Source organism: Quercus lobata, chromosome 10 (assembly GCF_001633185.2).
Source record: "Quercus lobata isolate SW786 chromosome 10, ValleyOak3.0 Primary Assembly, whole genome shotgun sequence".
Lineage (NCBI taxonomy): Eukaryota > Viridiplantae > Streptophyta > Magnoliopsida > Fagales > Fagaceae > Quercus > Quercus lobata.
In genome coordinates, this window is record NC_044913.1 from 55,776,675 (window position 1) to 55,799,628 (window position 22,954).

The window sequence follows — 22,954 nt, forward strand, 5'->3', positions numbered from 1 at the left end:
AGGCCAAATAAGATTTTAATTACAATGTTAATTTTTAAAAAACGATGTTTATTCATCATTGTAAAATTTTTATGATTTAGTATACACATTGCAAATGGCCTTTATAATTTGGGGTGGATACTGAATAAGACTTAAAGATATGTTATTTTAGATAGGGGTTGCAATTCGTGTTAACGTGTTGTGTTCATGTCGTGTCGTGTCCAGGTATGTATGGATATTCAAAGACCTTATTTAATGAATTTAACAATTGTTTCAAACTCCTTAACATTCTAGCACATTTAATAAACAATTTAACACAAAAATAAATAAATAAATGAGACTTTTTTTTCTTTGTTTTAGGTAAAATGGCTAGAGACTTTAGAGTTTCAACAAATAATTTACCAATACAAATATTAAAATTATTTTAATTACTTAATTATATTTGGAATTCAAATTAGTTTTAGAGAAAATGAAATTTTTTTTATATATTAACTGGGCTGATTTTGGGTTAAGTAAGTCAACAAAGAATTGACTCATTTATTAATTGTGTTAAGTGTGTTGACCCATTTTTGACACCAACACTTTATTCTAAACACTAATCCACAAAATACCATGTTGAGTTCGTGTTGTCTTGAATATTGCCACTGCTAATTTTAGATATTAATTTGGATTGTGTGGTAGATAATTTAAATGGACAAAATTTTCTTCCAAACGAGTTGAGTAGACTGATCTTCCAACTTATTACATGGCATCTCAAATGTCTCAAATGAGTTTCTCTACCTATGCTTTTAATCATACATACCATTTAATAGAGTAATTCTAAGAATACTACAAACTTTAGTATATAGAACTTATTAAAGTTTATGTCATTAATCATAAAAAAAAAAAGTAATTTAAACATTTTATATTATATTGATGAAGTAGCACTGATCAAGTTCATTGACACATCAGTTTGTAAATATTTTTACAATAAAATTGATAGTAGTTCTAGCATTTTTCCTTTTTAATAATCATGTGCATTGTTTAAATGAGTACACCTAAGCCTTAATAGTAAAATGTCGGGATTGATTATGGATTTTTCAGCAGACTAGTCAGTGTAACCCTAAATGTTTTTCATTGCATTTAGGGTCCAATGCAATGCATTATTAGTAGAGGGACGATCCAACATGTGTTTGTATTGTATCCATTCATATCAAAGTCATTAAATTTTAGATTGGTTGTCAACCTACTGCAAACCTCCTCCTCCTTCTTTCAGACTTAAATCCAATGTGAACAAAATATATGACACTAAGTACCGTCACAAAGAGATTCTTTAAGAAAAAAAAAAAAAAAAGTACAGTCACAAGAAAGAATCTTTTGAGTAGACCATACATCTAGTCTCTATATTTTTACAACTTCACCACTAGAAAACCGTATGACTAATTTTAACTCCATTATAGCATAACACAACTAATATTAAAATGCTGCAAAGTGTTTTTGGATGTCTTTAGTCACTATTGAATCTCTAACTACTGTTGCTGGATACTGCTTACTAACTCGAACTTATTGACTACTGGAAGAGGTACTCCTGTTCTCTTGCTCGTTGAATGAACTTCAATGTTTTCTAAAAGATAAATAAAATCGTAAAATTAAGGATAAAAATAACAGTTGCGACCAGGTGGCCCATTTGTATGGGTTTCGGATTCAACTATACCACAAATCCAATTCTAACTAGTGACATATGAAAGCATGATATGTGTTTTTTCTGTAACTGGATGCTGAGTATTTTTGTTGAATGAATTAGTGAATTGGATTTTGAAGTTGTAATATATTTGTTGCAATGATGCAATCCTTGGGGTTCACTTTCATTATCATAAAAAGGGCTAGGCCCCCCAGGGGTATTCGAGTTGGCTTACACAGTATTACTACTAGGCTAAAAGTGGAAATTTGTTTTCTCACCTAAATTAAATTGCAGGATCAAAGGAATTTAAAAGAAAAAATCCTTGCTTTATGGTACATTATTAAAATATGGTCATTCCTAATCAAAAAACAATCCTAAGTTGTCTCATTTCTTCCAGGCTCCACCTCTCCATGTCCATTCCTACTATCTGAGATCAGAGAGGGGATTTTATTTCCAGCTAGTTCTTCAACTTCCTCCTTGCAAATTTCACTAACCTCTTCCAATGGCTTATAAGTATAAAACCAACTACATATCACATAATATAAGAGATTTATTACTTGGATGCCACTAATAAGCCAGTAATAGTATTCCAATCTTCCCCTATTGAGGTTCCTATCAGGCAGCCAGTTGCTTTTCTTGCCAGAATAGTTATGAACTAGTATTACTATCAGTGTGCCTACGAAGTCTCCCATTGATACTGCTATCCAATAGAGTGCTGCAGCAGTACTTCTCATGCTTTCAGGTGATTGATCATAAAGAAATTCTGTGTTCCCCACAGACATGAAAACTTCAGCCAACCCATGGAGGCAAAACTGGGGTACCAACCAAAAAATACTAATAGGAATAGTTGCTTTTGGATCATTCAATAAGTTGTGATCAGCAGCCACTGCTTTTCTCTTGATTTCAACAAATGATGCAACAACTGTGACGAGAATGTTAACCACATAGCCTACACCCATTCTTTGTAGGCATGTGACGCCTGATGGATTTCCAGTGAATCTACGAGCAAAGGGTACAAAGAGACGTTCATATAGAACAAGCCCAACGAGCATGGTTATGTTGCTAAAGATAGGCATCGAGGCTGGAGGAATTTGGAAGGAGTGAGACAAGTGACAATCCATAGTGCGAGCTTGTAGAATGGTGAGGCTGAGCTGGTGTGAAGATGAGGCAAAAAGTACAATTCCGGCTGTCCATATAGGAAATATTCGGATAATGGATTTTAATTCCTCGACTCGATGTACAGTGGTAAGCCTCCATAAATTTGGTGGCTTTGAATCTGTTGCATTGCTATTTGTTACTACTGCAGCTTTATCAAACCACCTGCAATCAAATACACAAGACTCAGTTTAACCATTCAATTTATGCTTGCTAGAATAATGGTTAAATTCAAAATTTCCTAATATTTTAAAATTTTGGGACAATAGGTAATTATATCATGGTATCGGAACTAGTGATCCTAAGTTCAAACCTGTCTTTGCTCTACTTCTCTACCTCCCATTTAATCAATTATAAATCCCAAGTCTTGGTTGGCCCCATTTATTAAGAGGAAATAAAGTGAATTGTATTCGCTTACATATGTACTAATTGAACACACTACATTAGTAATGAGCATTTAGGAAGTACATATCCCAAATTATATGTGCTTCACTCTATCTTTTTATTTTTTAAGGCATCTTAAATAATTGAATAAGATTAGTCACTATCAGATGAAGACATGAAGTACCTCTCAAAACATGCTTTGCATCTGCAGTGACATTCTACATTATACTTTTAAGAATGTTTTAAATTGCTTACTTGAATTGATTTGTGTGTAGAAGCCTTCCATGCAAAGAAATGGCAGCATCGAGCTCTCTATTTTCATACAAGAGAGCATGGTCTTCTGGTACTACTTCTTTCCTCTTCTTCACTGCTGCAACAATTACTTGAGCCAATCTAATCAAGGGACTACCCGCAGGTTTGATTCTATTGTAAAAAGGTGAACCCACCAAAAAGGCTATAATTGACAAGGCCATGGCTATGGTTGGAATTCCAAGACCCCAGCCCCAACCCACATGCTCTTGGATGTAAACCACAATAGTCAGGGCAGTTAGTGTTGCCATTCCCATGCTAAAGTAGTACCAATTGAACAAATTCCAACTTCTAGCTGCTACACTTGATTTGGTCATGTCAAATTGGTCAGCAGCAAGGGTAACAACACAAGGCCTAATGCCACCTGAGCCAAGAGATGTAAGTAGCAGAGAGATGTAGAAGACCCAAAGCTGCAAGGCTGAGGCTTCCTTGCAGTTCATTTGAGTTGGGCACAGTGGAGGCCGGAGCGTTGGCTGAATTGCTGATATGGTGATGCTAATCAATCCCTGCAAGATGAAGAATTAGAAATTGATAAACATTCTAAATTTTCACAAGCCAAATATATGCTCATAAGAAACACTAAAAATTGTTTTTAGAATAAAATAAAATAAGATTACACTTGATCCACATTAACTAAAAAAAAAAGAGGATTTTTTTGTGAAAATGTTGTGTTCTTAGACTTTGTCCTGTGAATAAGGGTGGGCATAAAAATGGTCAAATAAAACTAAATGATCAATGATGCAGTCATGCAAAGTTTTTAAACTAACTAGTTGCAGACTCACACAATGTGTGGGGATAGGGACGGAAAAAAAAATTTAATGGTTATATTTTGCATTTATGGAGTTGGGTCACCCTCTCCGCTCCAACTAGCCCAGCCTAACTAGCAACTACTCGACATAAAAACTAAAAAAAAAAAAAATCTAGCCAGCCCAGTAATAAGAAACAATATATTTGTGTGTGTATATATATATATATATATATATATATATATATATTTATCTTTGTTGGTAGATGGTTGCATCTTAATGTATTAAGAAACAATGATTTTGTATATTTATCTTGGTTGATAGTTTGTTAATACTAAATGGATTCCTATTTGGAGTTTTTTTTTTTTTTTAATACTTCGGCCCCCTTAACTTGAAATTCTGGGTCCATCCTTACTTGAGAATAAATAATTATTTTGATATGTGATATAATGTATAATTTATTCTTTAAATTTTATTATAAATAATTTGTTCTCCCAAAAAATTAAACAATTTCCAAAAGTAATTACTATCTCTCTATTTTTACAAATATATAAGTTTATCATTTTTTTTAATTGATATTATTCTTCTAACTATTGATATTACGTATTATATTTTTCTAATTTCTTTTGGTACAATTAAAATTTTTAAGTTTCAAATTTATTACTCAAATTTTCATTTTCTTAAGGAGAATATCATGATAATCAAAACTTATCATATAAAATTGATATTATTCAAATAATTAATAGTTTTTTCAACTTAAACATGTCTGTTCTCATTCTTAAGTAAGTACACCAAAGTGGATTGAGGTGGACTAAATGGACTGAAGTGAATCAAAATGGACTGAAATGGACTAAAATGAATCGAAATGAACCAAAATGGACCAAATTGGAGAGAAGTGGACGGAATAGACCTAAGTAGACCAAATTGGACTGAATTGGACCGAATTATTGAAATGAACCAAAGTGGACTGTATTGGATCGAAATGAACCAAAGTAGACCAAAATGATTGAGTGTTGAGCTGTAATTAGCAAACATAACTAAAAAAAATAAATATATTCCAATATGATGGAAGTGGTTTATTGTTAAAGTAACATCAATCAGATTTGTTATTTCATTAATATTTTTAACTAAATTACCATGTGTCTTGTTATTCTATTTGTATGTGCCTATTGAAGGTCTTATTCAAGTTGAATTTGATACCATGTAGAGAAAGTTGGTACACCCCAAAAAAAAAAGCATACCAGAAATACCACTTGCATATGTAATACTTTTTATACAAAAACAAAAAGAAGGGGAAAAAAGAAAAAAACTCTTTGGTTAAGAGTTTTATAATCTCTATCTCTTGAAATTGATGAAAATGACATATGGCTCTATAATTAGAAAAGAAACTGGACCCTTCAACCTGGCCTTGAATACTATATTAGCATACGAATATGAATACAATGGAAGAATCCGAATTATTATTATTATTTCAGATGAGTTGTATTACATGTATTTTTTATTATAAGCTACATTTAGGTTCAAGAATGTGTAGTGGGTTCTAGTTAGCTCAACTGGTAAAATCTCTAATGGTGTTACAAACCCATAGGTAGAACTCACCCTTGAAAACTGGCTTACAAGGGGAGAGTGTCCAAGAGCTTATAAACACATGGTTAATCTTACACTTAACTAATGTGGGACACTAGGATCATAACATACCACCACGCTCCCTAGCCGATGTTCACAACGGCTCACTCTAACGACACTGACTCGTTGGTAGCCCTTTCTCTTTTTGGTGGCTCCACTCAGTTATCAGTAATTTTAATCCAGCCTCTAGGTCGCCCCTTTTAGGATCCGACCACAAAGCCGCAACTCATTTGATCTCATATTCAATGAGCTACACTCGATTAATTGGGGTGATGGTTGGCTCTGATACCAAATGTTACAAACCCATGGGTAGATTTCATCCTTGAAAAATGGCTTATAAGGGGAGGGTGCCCAAAAACTTATAAACACATGGTTAAGCTTACACTTAACCAATGTGGGACACTAGGATCATAATAGATGGTTGAATAAAAGATTTGGGGTTCAATACTCACCTATATCAAAAATTGATTAGTGTCTTGGTCTAATAATAAAGAGCTATTATCAGGAGTAGACGCTATAAGTTGAAACTCTCAAAAAAAAAAAAAAAAGGTTCAAGAATGTGTAAAATCATGGTAGTGAAAATTGAAGGTCATATCATGATTGATAAGTTATAACTAGTCTTGAGAATGAGTAAAGACATAATGCATTATTGCATACATTAATATTTACATACATATATTTTTAAGAAGTGATGGAAAAAAGATGATAACATGATTGCTGATGTAACTCAATAGAAGCGTAACAATAATAAATGCTATGCTTAAACTTTATATGTATATATTAATGAGCCAAAAGATTTTCTCATAGTTTTCATTATTCTGATTAGCTAAGGTACGTAGCATGAACTCTCATGATGTATAGGATCTATAGTTAAATTTTTTTCTTTTTATAACACTAATGTATAGTTAATTTGTAGCTTCCCTTTAGACTTGTAAATTAAGCATGGTATTGTTGTTTTTACCAGTTCATAGATAATAGAACCAGCCATGATGGTCCAAAACCGCCCGGCAAAGGAGTCAGCAATTAAAGCACCAAACATGGGCATGAAATTGGCAGTTCCATTGTAGATGGTGATTGTGTTGGAGGCTTGTACCAGCGGCATGTTAAGCTCTTTTGTTAGGTACGTTATCATGTTGGAATGGAAACCATTTGCTGCAAATTTGTCGCATATTTCATTTGCTGGGAAACAGAGGGGACAATAGTTAGTATACTTGGCTCATTAATTTATAACTAGTCGCTAACCCGTGCATCTTATTGAGTACAATATATAATTTAATCTTTGTTTATTTTACTACAACACCAAAATTGAATTTGTAAAATAAAATCATATAGCTAAAACATTTGTTAACAGCTATACGTTTCAAACATTTATTAAACTATATTATTATTATTATTATTATTATTATTATCAACTTAACAGTATTTTAATATATGATACCAACATGCTTCAAGAAAATGTCCAACACTGAAAACAATTTCGAAAACAAACTCAACTAAACAGTTTGATGAATAAATATATTACAATCTATAATATAAGCCAAGAAATAAACTTTGAAACCGATATGAACAAAATCAACATCAAACAAAACCATTTCGATCATTAAGAATATGACTCACTAAAGTCATGAAAAACATAGGAATCATTACAAAAAAAAAAAAAAATAATAATAAGAAAAGAAGCATCTTTAGGCTTTATAGATTTTGCCTAAGTACCCAGATATGATGACACATACTCACACAAAAATCATTAAAGAAAGAATCAAAGAACATACACAACATGTACATATGCTATGAAAGTAAAAATAAGAAAAACAAAAGAGACGTAAACACGGACAATTAAAGAAAAAATATAGGAAAAAAAAAGTTAGGAATAGAAATATAAGATAAAGATGGGTTACCCTCAAAAAGAATAATCCATGGATATTCATTGAAATCTTCTAGATAATTTCTGATAATAGAAAAAATAAAACCCAAAAGTTATGATGTTAAAACTTCCAAAAGGCCAAAATTTTTTTTTTTAAAAAAAATCAGAAGATTCAAAGCTTCAAAAGTATTGAAATAAAACAATATATATATATATATATATATATATTTATATTTATATAATTACGCAATAGAGAAATACAATAGAAAGAAGGGAATCCATGATTATAGCTTTTCTACTATTGAAATTGGCCAGACAATTAAATGTATTGCAAAAAATGAACTTAAAAATTCATATGTAAACCAAACTGTGGGGCCTGGCCCAAAATAATGGGCTAGTCTAACTACAGGCCCGTCCGAGAAGATCCTGTCCGAGGAGAAGTCACAAATAAATTATTATTCAAGCCCAATTGCGGTAAAAGAAACCTGTCCGAGGAGTAACTCCTCCTCGGACATTACAATGTCCAGACGAAGAACTTGTCCCAACCATTACAGTTCATCCTCCCAGCATATAAAAAGAATAAAATACAAAATATCTCATGGAAAGCTGCCACCACCACATTAAATGTACCCCAACCACCCTCTTGGCCGCATTAATGAGGAAAAGACCCCTGAACAGTACTACCTTGGCCACCGCAACTCACAAGGGAGTGATCAGGGTGTCTGATGGGACAGGTGCTCAAGTAGATGCTTAGATGATCAACAAGTGTAAGGTTCAGATAAGAAGGAGAGAGCTATATAATGTAGTGGAGTCCCTCAAAGAGGGGGGACAAAAAAACTGTATTCGGAACTAAAGAAATAGAATCTTCAGTTAGATATCCATCCTGGTGTTTTTGTGTTCTGGAATAATGTTGTATATGCATCAGACCGAATAAGCTCACTGAGGCTAAGTTCTTTGACCCATCCTCTACAAATATTTATTGTGGGTTGCGCCTTGGGCCAAGGCCTGATCAATTGCGTTCGGGTCAGGAAAATCGTGCAACTACAATTGGCGCCGTCTGTGGGGAGAACTAGGGTATCAGCTAGCACAACGGTCGAGCATGGCAGAACTAGGTCCGCACCAGGAGAATCCTCACCAGGCTAACTCTCAACAGACACAGCCCGCCGAGTCCTAGAGGCAAAATAACCCCGCCAACCCAGGCGGCAGGGGAAATCGTGAGGGAAGTGTGCATACTATCCGGACGAGCCAGAGTCACACTCAGATAGGTAGTCACGTGTCCCAGAGGTGAAATAGTCATCAGGTCATGCAGTGAGAGATAGATGACCTAAAAAGGAAGTTACGACGTGTGCAGCGGAAACGATCTCCCTCCGATTTAGGCGAGTCTTCTAATGCGGAGGATGCGAGTTTCCGACGGAGGTCAAGGACCCCCCCAAGTGAAACCTTTTCCTACGAAAGGGAACCACACCCTGTACGGAAGTATGAGAGCCCATCTAGCAAGGGTTCGGGGAACGATGCTATGAAGAAGGCGCTGGACCAGGTTTCAAGGTCACCCTTCACGTATAGAATCGAAGGGGCTAAGTTGCCTAAACGCTTCAACCAACCCGTGTTCGCCATCTATAACGGCCGAGCAGACCCGGTAGAGCATGTGAGTCAGTTTAATCAAAAAATGGCAATCTACTCGCAAAATGAAGCTCTTATGTGCAAAATCTTCCCATCCAGCTTGGGATCAATGGCGATGAGGTGGTTCAACGGCCTGAAGACAAATTCCATAGGCTCATACAAGCAGCTCATTCAGGATTTCTGCTCCCGCTTTATCACGAACACCAGAGTCCCCAGACCCCTCAGTTCGCTGTTGTCCTTATCCATGCACGAATTAGAGACCCTGAAAGCATATTCGGATAGATATTGGGAGGTGTATAACGACCTAGATGACAACCATGATGCTGTTGCTATCAGCACGTTCAAAAGTGGTCTCCCCACCAAGCATGGCTTAAGGAAATCCCTCACTGGTAAACCAGTTGCCAACGTTCATCAGTTGAGGGATAGGATTGACAAGTACAAAAGGGTGGAAGAAGATCAGCTGCAAGGAAGGGGAAAGGAGAAGGTCATTCCCCCCAAAACAAGTGATTTTAGATCGGAACGGTATAACCCTAGCCAGCCGAGGAGAGATTTTTCGCGACAGGCTGGACAGAGCAACCCGCAGACAGTGAATGCCGTATTCAGGGAGCCAGTACAACAGGTGCTGGAGAAAGTAAGGAACGAGCCCTATTTCAGGAGGCCGGGAAAGATGGCTGGAGACCCTTCCAAACGTAACCAAAACCTGTACTGCCACTATCATCAGGACTATGGGCATACCACTGAGGATTGCAGAAATCTATGGAATTACTTAGATCAGTTGGTCCGAGAAGGGAAGTTGCGTCACCTTCTGCACCCCTCGAGCGACCATCCCGATTAAGCAGTACAGGAGTCTCGAGAGGAGGTGTCCTTAAGACCCCCCACCGGAACGATTCATGTCATCCTCGCCGCACCAGGAAGAACTGGGCCACCTTTCCCCAGGGTACTAGCTGTTGATCGGCTTCCCTCCGGGAACAAGCAAAGGGAACCCAAAAGGTTAAGAAAGGGAAGCTCCTTGATACTGGGATTCTCGGATGAGGATAAGAGAGGAACTATTCAACCTCACGACGATGCCTTGGTGGTTACGTTAAGAATTGGGGGCTTCGATGTAAAAAGGGTGTTAGTAGACTTGGGAAGTGCGGTAGAGATAATGTACCCTGATCTATACAAGGGGCTGAACTTGAAGCCGGAAGATTTGGCAGCCTATGATTCCCCCCTTCTCAGCTTCGAAGGAAGGATTGTTACGCCAAAGGGGCAAATCCAACTACCCATACAGACTGGGTCGGAGGTGGTAGAGGTGAATTTTATCGTGATCGACGCTTACTCACCCTACACCGCAATAGTTGCCAGGCCATGGATCCACGCCCTAGAAGCCGTAACCTCCACACTTCACCAAAAAGTAAAATACCCATCCAAAGGACAAGTAGAAGAGATTCGATGAGATCAGGCCGAGGCCAGGAAGTGTATGGTGGCCGCCATTTTACATAGGCCCCATACCGAGTCCTCGGCCCCAGAGAGCTTATAACAACCAGCCACCTCGGCAGGGCAGGGCGATGGGCCAGCCGAGGAGATAAGATGTGAAAGTTTAGATAAGATCGCTGTCAACGACGACCCGGAGAAGTTCTTTTAGGTCGGCTCTGAGTTGCCTTCTCAAGAAAAAGAGGAACTGGTCAGATTTCTCAGAGGAAATGTCGATGTGTTTGCATGGGACGCCTACGACGCCCCGGGAGTCGATCCTAGCCTTATTTGTCACCACCTGAACGTCAACCCCTCTTCCACTCCGAAGAAGCAGCCACCCCGACGCCCTTCAAAGGAACATGCTAGTGCCGTAAGAGACGAAGTGGTAAAACTGAAGAAAGCAGGGGCTATTAAAGAGGTCTTTTACCCCGAATGGTTGGCAAACACGGTGGTGGTGAGGAAGAAGACAGGGAAGTGGAGGGTCTGCGTGGATTTCACGGACCAGAACAAGGCGTGCCCAAAGGACCCGTTCCCTCTACCCCGAATCGACCGATTGGTGGATGCGACCGTGGGACACCCTCGAATGAGTTTCCTGGACGCCTTCCAGGGCTATCATCAGATACCCCTTGCACTAGAAGACCAAGAGAAGACGGCTTTCATGACTCCCATCGGAAATTATCACTATAAAGTGATGCCGTTTGGGCTGAAGAATGCAGGCTCAACTTACCAAAGGATGATGACCCGGATGTTCGAGCCACAACTGGGCAAGATCATTGAGGTTTACATAGACGATATGGTTGTGAAGAGTAAAAGGGTGTCCGAGCACGTGAAAGACCTCGAAATAATCTTCGCCATCTTGAGGGAGCACCGGTTGCGACTGAATGCTTCCAAATGTTCATTCGGGGTCGGGTCTGGGAAATTTTTAGGGTACATGGTGACCCACCGAGGAATAGAAGTAAGCCCCGACCAAATCAAGGCAATTAACAGCCTACAGACTCCTCGGAACCCGAAGGAAGTGCAGAAGCTCACTGGTATGATTGCAGCATTAAACCGGTTCATATCACGATCAGCGGATCGATGCCGACCTTTTTACCTTCTAATAAACAAGTGGAAAGGGTTTGAATGGTCGGAGGAGTGTGCTCGGGCTTTCCAGCAGCTTAAGGACTACCTGTCCCGACCACCCATTATGTCCAGCCCTGAGACAGACGAGGTGTTGTTTGCGTACGTCGCTGTAGCTCCCCATGCTGTAAGCCTGGTACTGATACGGGATGATAATGGGGTGCAACGACCGGTTTACTATGTGAGCAAATCATTACATGAGGCCGAAGTGCGATACCTACCTTTAGAAAAGGCAATTCTGGCGATAGTGCATGCCACACGGAAGCTTCCTCATTACTTTCAGGCGCATACGGTCATCGTCCTAACTCAGCTTCCCCTTCGAGCAGTGCTTCGAAGCGCTGACTACACGGGAAAGATTGCCATGTGAAGCGCGCTTTTGGGGGCCTTTGATATCAAATATATACCCAGATCCTCCATCAAAGGTCAAGTCCTCGCAGACTTGGTAGCGGAGTTTGCTGAACCCTCTATAGAAACAGTAACCGAGCAGAAAGACATGGTTGGAAAATCGGTTGGCGCAATTTCAGCAGGGGGGACCTTGCATTGGAAGGTCTACGTGGATGGCGCGGCCAACCAGAGAGGATCTGGAGTCGGGATAGTTTTAATATCGCCAGACGGTGCTGCCATTGAAAAATCACTGAGGCTCGGATTCTCGGCTACGAACAATGAGGCCGAATACGAAGCCTTACTTCAAGGGATGACGATGGTTCAAAGATTAGGCGGAAGAGTAATAGAAGCATTCTCGGACTCTAGGTTGGTCGTCGGACAAGTGATGGGTGAGTTGGAAGCCAGAGATGCTAGAATGCAAGAGTATCTAGGACAAGTCAGACGCCTACAGACGGGTTTTGAGTCCTTCAATCTGACGCACATTTCCAGGAGTGTAAACACCCATGCAGACTCGCTGGCCACTCTAGCCACGTCCTCGGCGCATAATCTGCCGCGAATGATCCTTGTTGAAGATCTAGCCCAGGCAAGTCCTATCAGCAGAAACCCAGCCCAAGTCCATCAGATCAGAAAGAGTCCCAGCTGGATGGACCCCATAAGGAACTTCCTCCAAAACGACATCTTACCGGAGGAAAAACTAGAGGCCGAGAAGATACGTAAGAATGCTCCTCGGTTCTGGCTATCAGAGGATCACAAACTATATCGACGCTCCTACTCTGGACCGTACCTACTCTGCGTACATCCAGAAGAATCCGAGTCTCTACTGGAAGAGTTACACGAGGGAATTTGTGGAAGTCACACCGGAGGAAGGTCGCTGGCACATAGGGCACTCACCCAGGGGTACTGGTGGCCGAACATGCAAAGAGAGGCCCAAGAATATGCCAAGAAGTGCGATCAGTGTCAAAGATTCGCCCCGAATATCCACCAACCCGGAGGGGTTCTCAACCCCCTCTCTAGCCCATGGCCGTTCGCACAATGGGGCCTTGATATAGTCGGACCTTTCCCCAAAGCTGCGGGGAACAAGCGATACATAATAGTCGGAACTGATTACTTCACTAAATGGGTGGAGGCTGAACCTCTGGCCAACATTAGGGACGTGGATGCCCAGAAATTCATCTGGAAGAACATCATCACCCGCTTCGGAACTCCACGTACACTCATTTCCGACAATGGTCTTCAATTCGACAGTAAGAACTTTAGGGAGTACTGCCGCGAGTTTGGGATCATTAACCGATATTCCACCCCCGCCTACCCCCAAGGAAATGGGTAAGTCGAGGCCGTGAACAAGGTCATAGTGAACGGACTGAAGAAAAGACTGGATGAGGCAAAGGGGAGGTGGGTAGAAGAGCTCCCGCACGTCTTATGGACCTATCGGACAACGCCGCGACGGTCAACCGGTGAGACCCCCTTTTCGATGACCTATGGGGCTGAGGCCGTGCTCCCAATCGAGAACAACTTTCCCACGCTGAGGTCTAACTCATTTACCCCGAACGGTAACGACGATTTATTGGAAATAAGTCTAGACCTAGCCGAGGAAAGAAGGGAAAAAGCAACGATTCATATGGCCTATTATCACCAGAAGCTGAGAAAAGGGTATGACGCCAATGTTAAACTGCGACCTCTAAGTCCGGGTGATCTCGTGATGAGGAAGATTCTCGGCAGCGCAAAAAACCCCTCTTGGGGCAAGTTGGGGCCCAATTGGGAGGGACCATACCGTGTCACATCCATGGCCGGGATAGGCGCCTACTACCTAGAAGATTTGGACGAAAAAACTGTACCTCGACCATGAATGTAAATAACCTCAGAAGATATTGTTATTAATAGAAATGGCTTAGCCCACGTTTTGTTTCGTGACTATCCTCTGCCTACTGTTCTATTTACGATTATTCATAGTTCTAAACAGAACCTAAGTCCTGCATGGCTCCTCGGACCACAGACTTAGGGGAAATTATTACTCATGACAATTTATTCATAGTTCTAAACAGAACCTAAGTCCTGCATGGATCCTCGGACCACAGACTTAGGGGAAATTATTACTCATGACAATTTATTCATAGTTTTAAACAGAACTTAAGTCCTGCATGGCTTCTCGGACCACAGACTTAGGGGAAATTATTACTCATGACAATTTATTCATAGTTCTAAACAGAACCTAAGTCCTGCATGGATCCTCGGACCACAGACTTAGGGGAAATTATTACTAATGACAATTTATTCATAGTTTTAAACAGAACCTAAGTCCTGCATGACTCCTCGGACCACAGACTTAGGGGAAATTATTACTAATGACAATTTATTCATAGTTCTAAACAGAACCTAAGTCCTGCATGGATCCTCGAACCACAGACTTAAGGGAAATTATTACTCATGACAATTTATTCATAGTCCTAAACAGAACCTAAGTCCTGCATGGATCCTCGGACCACAGACTTAGGGGAAATTATTACTCATGACAATTTATTCATAGTTCTAAACAGAACCTAAGTCCTGCATGGATCCTCGGACCACAGACTTAGGGGAAATTATTACTTATGGCAATTATTCATAGTTTTAAACAGAACCTAAGTCCTGCATGGATCCTCGGACCACAGACTTGGGGGAAATTATTACTTATGGCAATTATTCATAGTTTTAAACAGAACCTAAGTCCTGCATGGATCCTCGGACCACAGACTTAGGGGAAATTATTACTTATGTCAGATTGGTAAATTATTACTTAAGGGAAATCATTTTAAGGCGTGCGTGCGATCTAGCACCATTGCAACCCTCATCCAAATTCACTGCCCAGCATCCTTTTTATCTTGACCATTTACATTTATTTATGTCATTGCAAATGTTTAAAAGAAAAAAAAGAAGAGGAAGCAGTACTAGCATACATCCGTAGAAAGCAAAGCAAAGTGCACATTCTATATTAATGTTCCGAGGACAATACATAGAGAGGTCCTTACAAAAGGGCGCAAAAATAGGACGACTCTCATTCAAAAAAAAAAAAGAAAAAAAAAGGGGGATGCAAATATTGAAAGCCTAAGAGCTACGCCTTAGCAGGGGGATCTTCCTTTGGCTCGGGCTGCGGAGGAGGAACCTCGATGGCAGGATCCGTGACAGGATCCTTTGCCTTATCAGGCACAGGGACGGCATTAGGCACCGCCAGATTTTTCTCCGAAGCCTCTTGGGCGCCATCAGGATTCTCTCGGATCTCCTGAGGATAGAAGATCTTCTCAGGCAGTCTTAGCGCCGAATCCGTAGGAACTCCTGCAAAATCGAGAGCATGAGCCCATGAGATGCTGCAGTAGTCCCTGCACACCTCAGGGATCTCCTCGGATAGCCTGGCCTCCGTTTCTTGGGCCCCAAGCTGGCGAGTAGCACTTTTTTTAGCCTCTGCGGCCTCACGGATCAGCTGAGCCTCCTCTTTGACCCACCGCAGCTCATCCTCGACTTTTTGCAGGGCAGTCTTGAGATCCAGCACTGCCTGCTTCTCGGTGGCAAGGTTGATCTGGGTCGAGTACAGCTCTTTGCGCTGGTCCTCTGCCTGGGTCTCAGCACTTTTCAAACCAGCCTCTGCACTTTTGCGCCGTTTCTCCGACTCCTTGAACTTCTCCGTGAGTTCAAGGTGATCGTGCTTAAGGGACCCTAAGGTTTTCTCCATCTCCGTCCGAGACTGGGTCTCAGCATCAGCTCGACTGCGATTATCACGACAAAATTCCTCAGCCACAAATACCTGCTGAGTAATCTGCGAACGAAACAAGATTGGTTTAAAATCTAACAGGGTCAAATAAATCAATAAAACAGTGAAAGGATTACTTACCATCGCGAGATCCCTTTTAAGGGATAGGAAAATCTCGGGCTGAGAAAACCGCCTATAGGCCTCCATATCCCGAGGAAGGAGTAGGGGTTGCTCCAAGGCCTCAGCCACGTACCCTGCTCGGCCCCGGTTATACTCTCGGACCGACGAATTATAGGGGATGACAACCCCATCTAGCTCCAACTTGGGGCTCCATGTACGCGGGGTAGTGCGCACCTCAGCAAGGTTCTCCTCATCCCGGCTTTCAGCAGAGTTACCCCTTCTGCTCCTTGGCGCCCAGGTGTTTTTTTGCTGCTTGGTCGGCTGGGCAACCACCTCACCCTCCTCGGGGGTGTCAACTGGCCTTTTCTTCTTCAGGTCCGGATTGACCTTAAGGCCGAGGTTCGAGGGGTCCTGAGGGACCACAGGAGGAAAGGTCTGGGCCTGTGACTGAGTTGGTCCCTTTGATGACTGACCTTTCCCTCGGGAGGCCATCAGCTCCTTTAAAGATTTTCCCTTCCCGGCCATGGGCTCTATCTCTTTGTCCGAGGGGTCGTCCGAGCAGATGACGATTGAGGGAACACCAACTGCGGAATGTTGGTCCTGCTCTCCTTCAGGATCAAAAATCTCAACCAAGGGGGTTTGCTGAACCTCCTCCTCAAAATAAAACTCGTCTATCTCTTCCTCAAGGGAAAGACGAGATGATTCAGTTTCTTCTTCAACCGGAACAGCAACGCCAGGCTCGTTTGGCGGAGGCAGCTGCTCTGCTAAGTAGGGATCTCTAACGCCGGGTAGCACGACTGGTGGTAGATCACGTTGAGCTAGGAACCCGTTCTTAGACACGTCGATCCTAGGCAGCCTCGGACTGCCAGCCCTTATGGCGTGACCGATAGCTTGGAAAGAGCGGCTCAGAGGTTGATAGCCCAGAACCAGATGGGCCGCACGTAACTGTCCGTCCTCTGCAACGTAAATCTCCGACCTTAGAAGGTAGTTCAACGCTGGCACGTTCACGAAGTTTATCCGAGGAGCGACGTGAACTTTATCTGCAAACGTCCAAGAAAAGTGGGGTTAGTTCATGAAATTTTCCAATTGTAAAGAAAGCGAGAAAAATAACCCCCCAATACTAAATCCTTTCCCAAAAAGGATTGGCCCTAAAGACGCCGCACCTGGGGTTCCTGCCCGAGTTGGACAATGAATACCATCGAACCACTCCCCTGAAGTAATAAGGAAGTCATTCTTCACAGTCTTATTGGATATTGGGAGACAAGAGATCAACCTAACAACCTCGGATCGGGATTTAAGATAATACCCTCCACTCTCGAGGCGGTGACACTCGTACAGATAAGCCACATCGTGCCAAGTAAGGCCTAGATTCATTCGCTCGTCTAAGACATCTACACAGCCTAGTATCTTGAACATATTCGGGGCGCACTGATGCGGCGTCAACCTATGGTTGGACAGGTATTCCCTTGTAATCCTACGCATGGGAAGTGTCATCCCTCCCTCTATGAAAGCAATCATGGGGATAACAACTTCTCCCTCACCTCTATCTGTCAATACTCCTTCAAGAGGACAGTACTGCAGCCCCACCCCCAGGGGAATATGGTATTTTGCCCTAAAGGCCTCCATAGCGGCCGGAGTTTTTACTAATTTTTCGAATCTACCCATCTGAGCTGAACTGGAGGAATGAAAGTAAAGACAGAGAAGAAAAGTAGAGTCCGATGAGGGAATTGAAACGGCGAAATGAACGAAATTTACTGGTACTTTCACAAAACGCTCAATGGGACGCCTGGGAATCTCTCTTGGAGGAAACGCTTCACGAAAACGGCTACGGTGGCTTAGCGGACGCAAGTATTCGTAGATCTCTGGGGTTCGATGGAGTTCTCTGGAATCCTCTGAGGTTTATGAAATGCAGATAAAAAGAAAAACTGAACCCCCCTGACGTCTTATATAGCTAGGAGGAGAGAGAAAAGATCGCTCCTGCCTAAAAATACGAGAAAAAACGATGGCCGTTCGATCCACGCCACACCGTTGGATGAGGGAGACATAAAGCCTCCAGAAGTAAATGGCCGCGCCTCGTAAATTGTAGCGCGTCCAAAGTAACTGTCCGCACGCGCGCCCCAAGCTCTCCTTACTTCCATCCTCTCACTAACATCAAAACCCCGCTTTTCTCCTCGGAATGAGATAAAAACCGGAGTTTTGAGGGACTATTGTGGGGCCCGGCCCAAAATAATGGGCTAGTCTAACTACAGGCCCGTCCGAGAAGATCCTGTCCGAGAAGAAGTCACAAATAAAGTATTATTCAAGCCCAATTGCGGTAAAAGAAACCTGTCCGAGGAGTAACTCTTCCTCGGACATTACAATGTCCAGACGAAGAACTTGTCCCAACCATTACAGTTCATCCTCCCAGCATATAAAAAGAATAAAATACAAAATATCTCATGGAAAGCTGCCACCACCACATTAAATGTGCCCCAACCACCATCTTGGCCGCATTAATGAGGAAAAGACCCCTGAACAGTACTACCTTGGCCACCGCAACTCACAAGGGAGTGATCAGGGTGTCTGATGGGACAGGTGCTCAAGTAGATGCTTAGATGATCAACAAGTGTAAGGTTCAGATAAGAAGGAGAGAGCTATATAATGTAGTGGAGTCCCTCAAAGAGGGGGGACAGAAAAACTGTATTCGGAACTAAAGAAATAGAATCTTCAGTTAGATATCCATCCTAGTGTTTTTGAGTTCTGGAACAATGTTGTATATGCATCAGACCGAATAAGCTCACTGAGGCTAAGTTCTTTGACCCATCCTCTACAAATATTTATTGTGGGTTGCGCCTTGGGCCAAGGCCTGATCAATCGCGTTCGGGTCAGGAAAATCGTGCAACTACACAAACAATTAGAAAATTTTGAGCCAAGAATTTATTAAAACAAAACAAAAATTATGTGACTACACAATGAAGAAATATAATAAACAAAAAAAATATGTCTACACAACATAGAAATATTAGAGAAATATGAGTTACCTTTTAAATGTTAAAATTCAAAATATGAAAACTTTTAAAAGGTTAAAAAAATTTGAATATTTAATTAAAAGATTCAGGCCCAGCAATTAAATAAACAAAACAACAATTGACAAACTTATAAGAAAAAGCAACAAATCTATACTTTTATTGAACAAATCAAATAACCCTAACCTTGATGCATTGACCGAAGAAGGAGAGGAGTCCAATACATAAGTGGAATATGTGAATTGTGAAGCATGAGCCGCCCTCAAAAAAAATCTTGAAGAAAAATAAGTTTTAAGAAGAAAATTGTGTTTTGGGGCTTAGGTTTTTTACGCAAGCAATTCTTAAATAGGAGAGAGTAGAGGCAGTGGGAGAGTGTCCTTATTTGGCTAGAAGTCTAATTTGCATTGGAAAAAGAAAACAGTGATGAGGTGGAAAATTTAATTTAATTTAAATATTGTATTTAAATATTGTGTTGACGTGGGAAATTGTGGGAGTTTCAAAAGCTTCGGTTTTATATATATATATATAGATAATTATCATTAAAATAGCATGTGGAATTTAGGCATACGTATGTGTCAATATATATTGTGGCACAAAGCTTTCAAGCCTTGTACAAGCCTCCAACACACTCACCAGTTGCTGCGAATCTGTCACATATTTCATTTGCTGAGAAACATTGGGGGCAATATGAGAAGAATGGGTATTTGCCCCTAATTTACAAACCATGCAGTAAAATGCCCATGTTTGTAAATAGGAGCATTTTGTTGCATAGTTTGTAAATTATGGACAAATACCCATTTTTCCCAGAGTAATAGTTGATGTACTTGGCTCATGAATATAATTATCATCAAAATAGCATGAGAAATTTAGGCATACTTATGTGTCAATACATATTGTGGCACAAAGCTTTTAAGAAAATTGATAATTTATATTAAGAGTACATGCCATGCCATGAATATTACAATTTTTAAATTTTTTTTTTTCAAAATGATGTGTCATAAATTATAAAAAAATTAAAGATTTATTTATTATAAAATTGATAATTATAATGATATAACATTTTTCATATTTGTTAAGGTGACAAATTTTGATTGATGTACAATAAAGTGATGTCAATTGTGGTCATGGTTGCAATATAAGTGATGTTACATTAATCATAATTTACCCTCTCAATAGATTGTGAAAAGTTGTGAAATTTGATTTGTCCATAGCATTGTGGTAAAATAATTAGTTACCTTAATATTCTCTTTAGTTACTTTAATATTCTCCTTAAAAAATAATGACTATAGTAAAGCATGAAAAAATGGAGTAAGTTCATAGATATTTTTAGCTTTTTTTTTAATTTTTTTAATTTTTAATTTTTTTATGCACAGAGAAGAGCCAATTAAGCTACAAGGCTCTTGACTTATTATGTGGCTAGAATGAACAAGTTTTTATTTTTATTTTTTATTTTATACCAAAGTTAAAATAACAAAACAAAATATAGACAGACCCATGAACATTCCAACAATGTTCCCATTCCAAATGGAAAATACTTAAGTAGTTCTAGAGTATAGTGAAATAATGCTCTCTCCTCTTACATTTATGATGGACTCCACTATGAATTTAATAAGCGGACCCCACCATGATTGTGAGAAGAGGAAGCATCATTCACTATGCTCAAGAAGTATCTAAGAATTACTTATTCCAAACAATGTGGGCCAAATGAAGGGCTTTAATCTATATATATATATAATAATATGTGAAGTTGAGAGAAACTTAAATTAGAATTCCAAATTAGAGTTCTAATTTTGCACCATGTGTCTTAAATTATTTATTCTTAAAAAAGTTTATTTCTTAATTTTAGAATCAAATGTGAGGCCACATCATAAATATTCATCCAAATGAGTTATTAAGTACAAAAACCAAAGAATTTAAAATAAATGAATCGTAAAAAAAAAAAAAAAAGTGCTTCACAATAATTTTTAAAAAATGGACAATTTACATTTTATACCTAATAATGTCTTTGCAAATTTTTTTAAAGAGTTAACAAAATATAAAAATGACTATCAATAGTATTTAAATTATATATATAAGAATTATATTATGCATTTTATTGTATATCTTTAAGTATATCTATGTATGCATGAGGTTAGAAGCTAGTTAAAGAAAAAGCTAATGTAAGCTTTGAATGAAAAATTTTCTATTGCACTCAGTCTTTGATTTTCCAAATGGAAGAATAGAAATTCCTTCATCTTCTTTTCGCTGGATAGGTGGGTCAAATTTTTTCCACACAGCTTTCCACTTCTAGTGGTCCAACTTTCTTTTGATTTTGTTTATTCAACGATAGGGGACAGCCCAAAAAAAGAAAAGAAAAGAAAAACACAATCCTAGGTTGGGAGTTTAGTTTGGGGAAAATTATTAGGTATTCTCGGAATACCATTAATGCGTACTCCCTCCTCTCACATAAATAATGAGTCCTACTAATTAAATTCATGGTGGGATTCATCATTTATGTGAGAGGAAGGAGTATGCATTTATGGTACTCCGAGAGTACACAATAATTTTCCTTAGTTTAGTGAAATACTGGGACCAGTACTAATGTATGGTATTAAGGCGGCTTAATTGCATTTGGATCAAAGTTGTCCATATCTAACTCCAAAATATTTACCAATTAGCATATCAAAAATAGAACTAGAACACACACTTTATTATACACATTCTTACTCACACACTTTTTTTTTTTTTTTAATACAAGATAAAATTTTTAATCTAACACAATCTAAGTGTATATGTGTATGAAACTCATTCCTGGAGACTTGAACCCAATCCTTGCCCCCACACCCCACAAACACTTATACTTGTAGAGTGATCATCGCACTAAGGGTGTATGGTGGTCTTACACTTTTACTCACACACTTGAAATGCATTCAATAAGTCCCAATGTCAATGCAATTTAAGTGTGTATAATAATTACTACCCTAAAATAGGTTGATGGGTGCTGTTCAAGAATCTTTACCATATATAGTAATAGTGTTTCAATGCTCGATAGTAATTATATTAGGATCATCTGATCTGATACATAACATAATGAAATTATCATTTGTTCTAAAAATATAAAACCATTTAATCATTATTTTAACTTAGCTCATCTGTATTTATTGAGATAGTAGCATAAGAATAAAATGGTGTTTTGAACTTTTGATTTGAAAAGAAGAACCAAGAAGCTCAATTTGGATATCTCCCTAGCTGAGAGAGTTCCTTGAAAATGTTGTCAATCCCAGACAAAAGACAACAATAGGAAGAGACTAATTGTAAGACTAGAACAAGAATTTGCGAACATACCAAATATGAATGGCATTGTTTTGATTCCTCCAAGCTTCTTCTTCTTCTTCCTCATGATTTTCCTTTCATCCCCATTCTTCTCTTGCTTCTGATCAACATTGGCCATGTTCTCTTTGTCCAAGTACTCCATCTATGGTTTTCACCTTCACATGCAAAGGCACGTTCCAAGCGGACTGTATATTATGGTCGGCAATTGGATTTAGGACCAATTGAGAGCAGAGGCAAACTATAAGATAGGTGGGACCGTTAATGGTATTGCTTCTGCATGTCATAGAAAATACTACCCATAATCTTAAACCGATAAACTAAGATAAAAAATATGTGTTGTATTTAACTTAACTGGTAAAGTCTTTAATGGTTGTGAATAAAAGATTGGAGTTTAATCTCCGTCTACACCAAAAATCGATTGGTGTCTTGGTCTGATGATAAAAAACTATTATTAAAAGCAGATCCATAAATTGAAATTCTCTTAAAAAATGAAGGGGA

The 22,954-nt window shown here is 39.5% G+C and overlaps 1 protein-coding gene across 1 annotated transcript; it reads right to left on the bottom strand.

The window, feature by feature from the left end:
* Positions 1 to 1,814: 1,814 nt before the first annotated feature.
* LOC115965600 (protein NRT1/ PTR FAMILY 3.1-like) lies at positions 1,815 to 22,702 on the bottom strand. The gene is made up of 4 exons (XM_031084862.1): positions 22,469 to 22,702; positions 6,821 to 7,038; positions 3,434 to 3,993; positions 1,815 to 2,959 (listed from the first exon to the last, which is right to left on the bottom strand). The coding sequence occupies exons 1-4, from the start codon at positions 22,596 to 22,598 to the stop codon at positions 2,014 to 2,016; spliced, it is 1,854 nt and encodes a 617-aa protein (XP_030940722.1). The 5' UTR covers positions 22,599 to 22,702; the 3' UTR covers positions 1,815 to 2,013.
* Between the last annotated feature and the right edge of the window lie 252 nt (positions 22,703 to 22,954).

Bases quoted from the DNA above. Each gene is read 5' to 3' on its own strand.
- LOC115965600 (XM_031084862.1), bottom strand. From the start codon at position 22,598: ATGGAGTACTTGGACAAAGAGAACATGGCCAATGTTGATCAGAAGCAA. The intron at 7,039-22,468 runs GTATGTTCGCAA...TCTGTTTCCCAG, and splicing joins AACAATGCCATTCATATTTG to CAAATGAAATATGCGACAAA. The intron at 3,994-6,820 runs GTAAAAACAACA...TTCATCTTGCAG, and splicing joins GTTCTATTATCTATGAACTG to GGATTGATTAGCATCACCAT.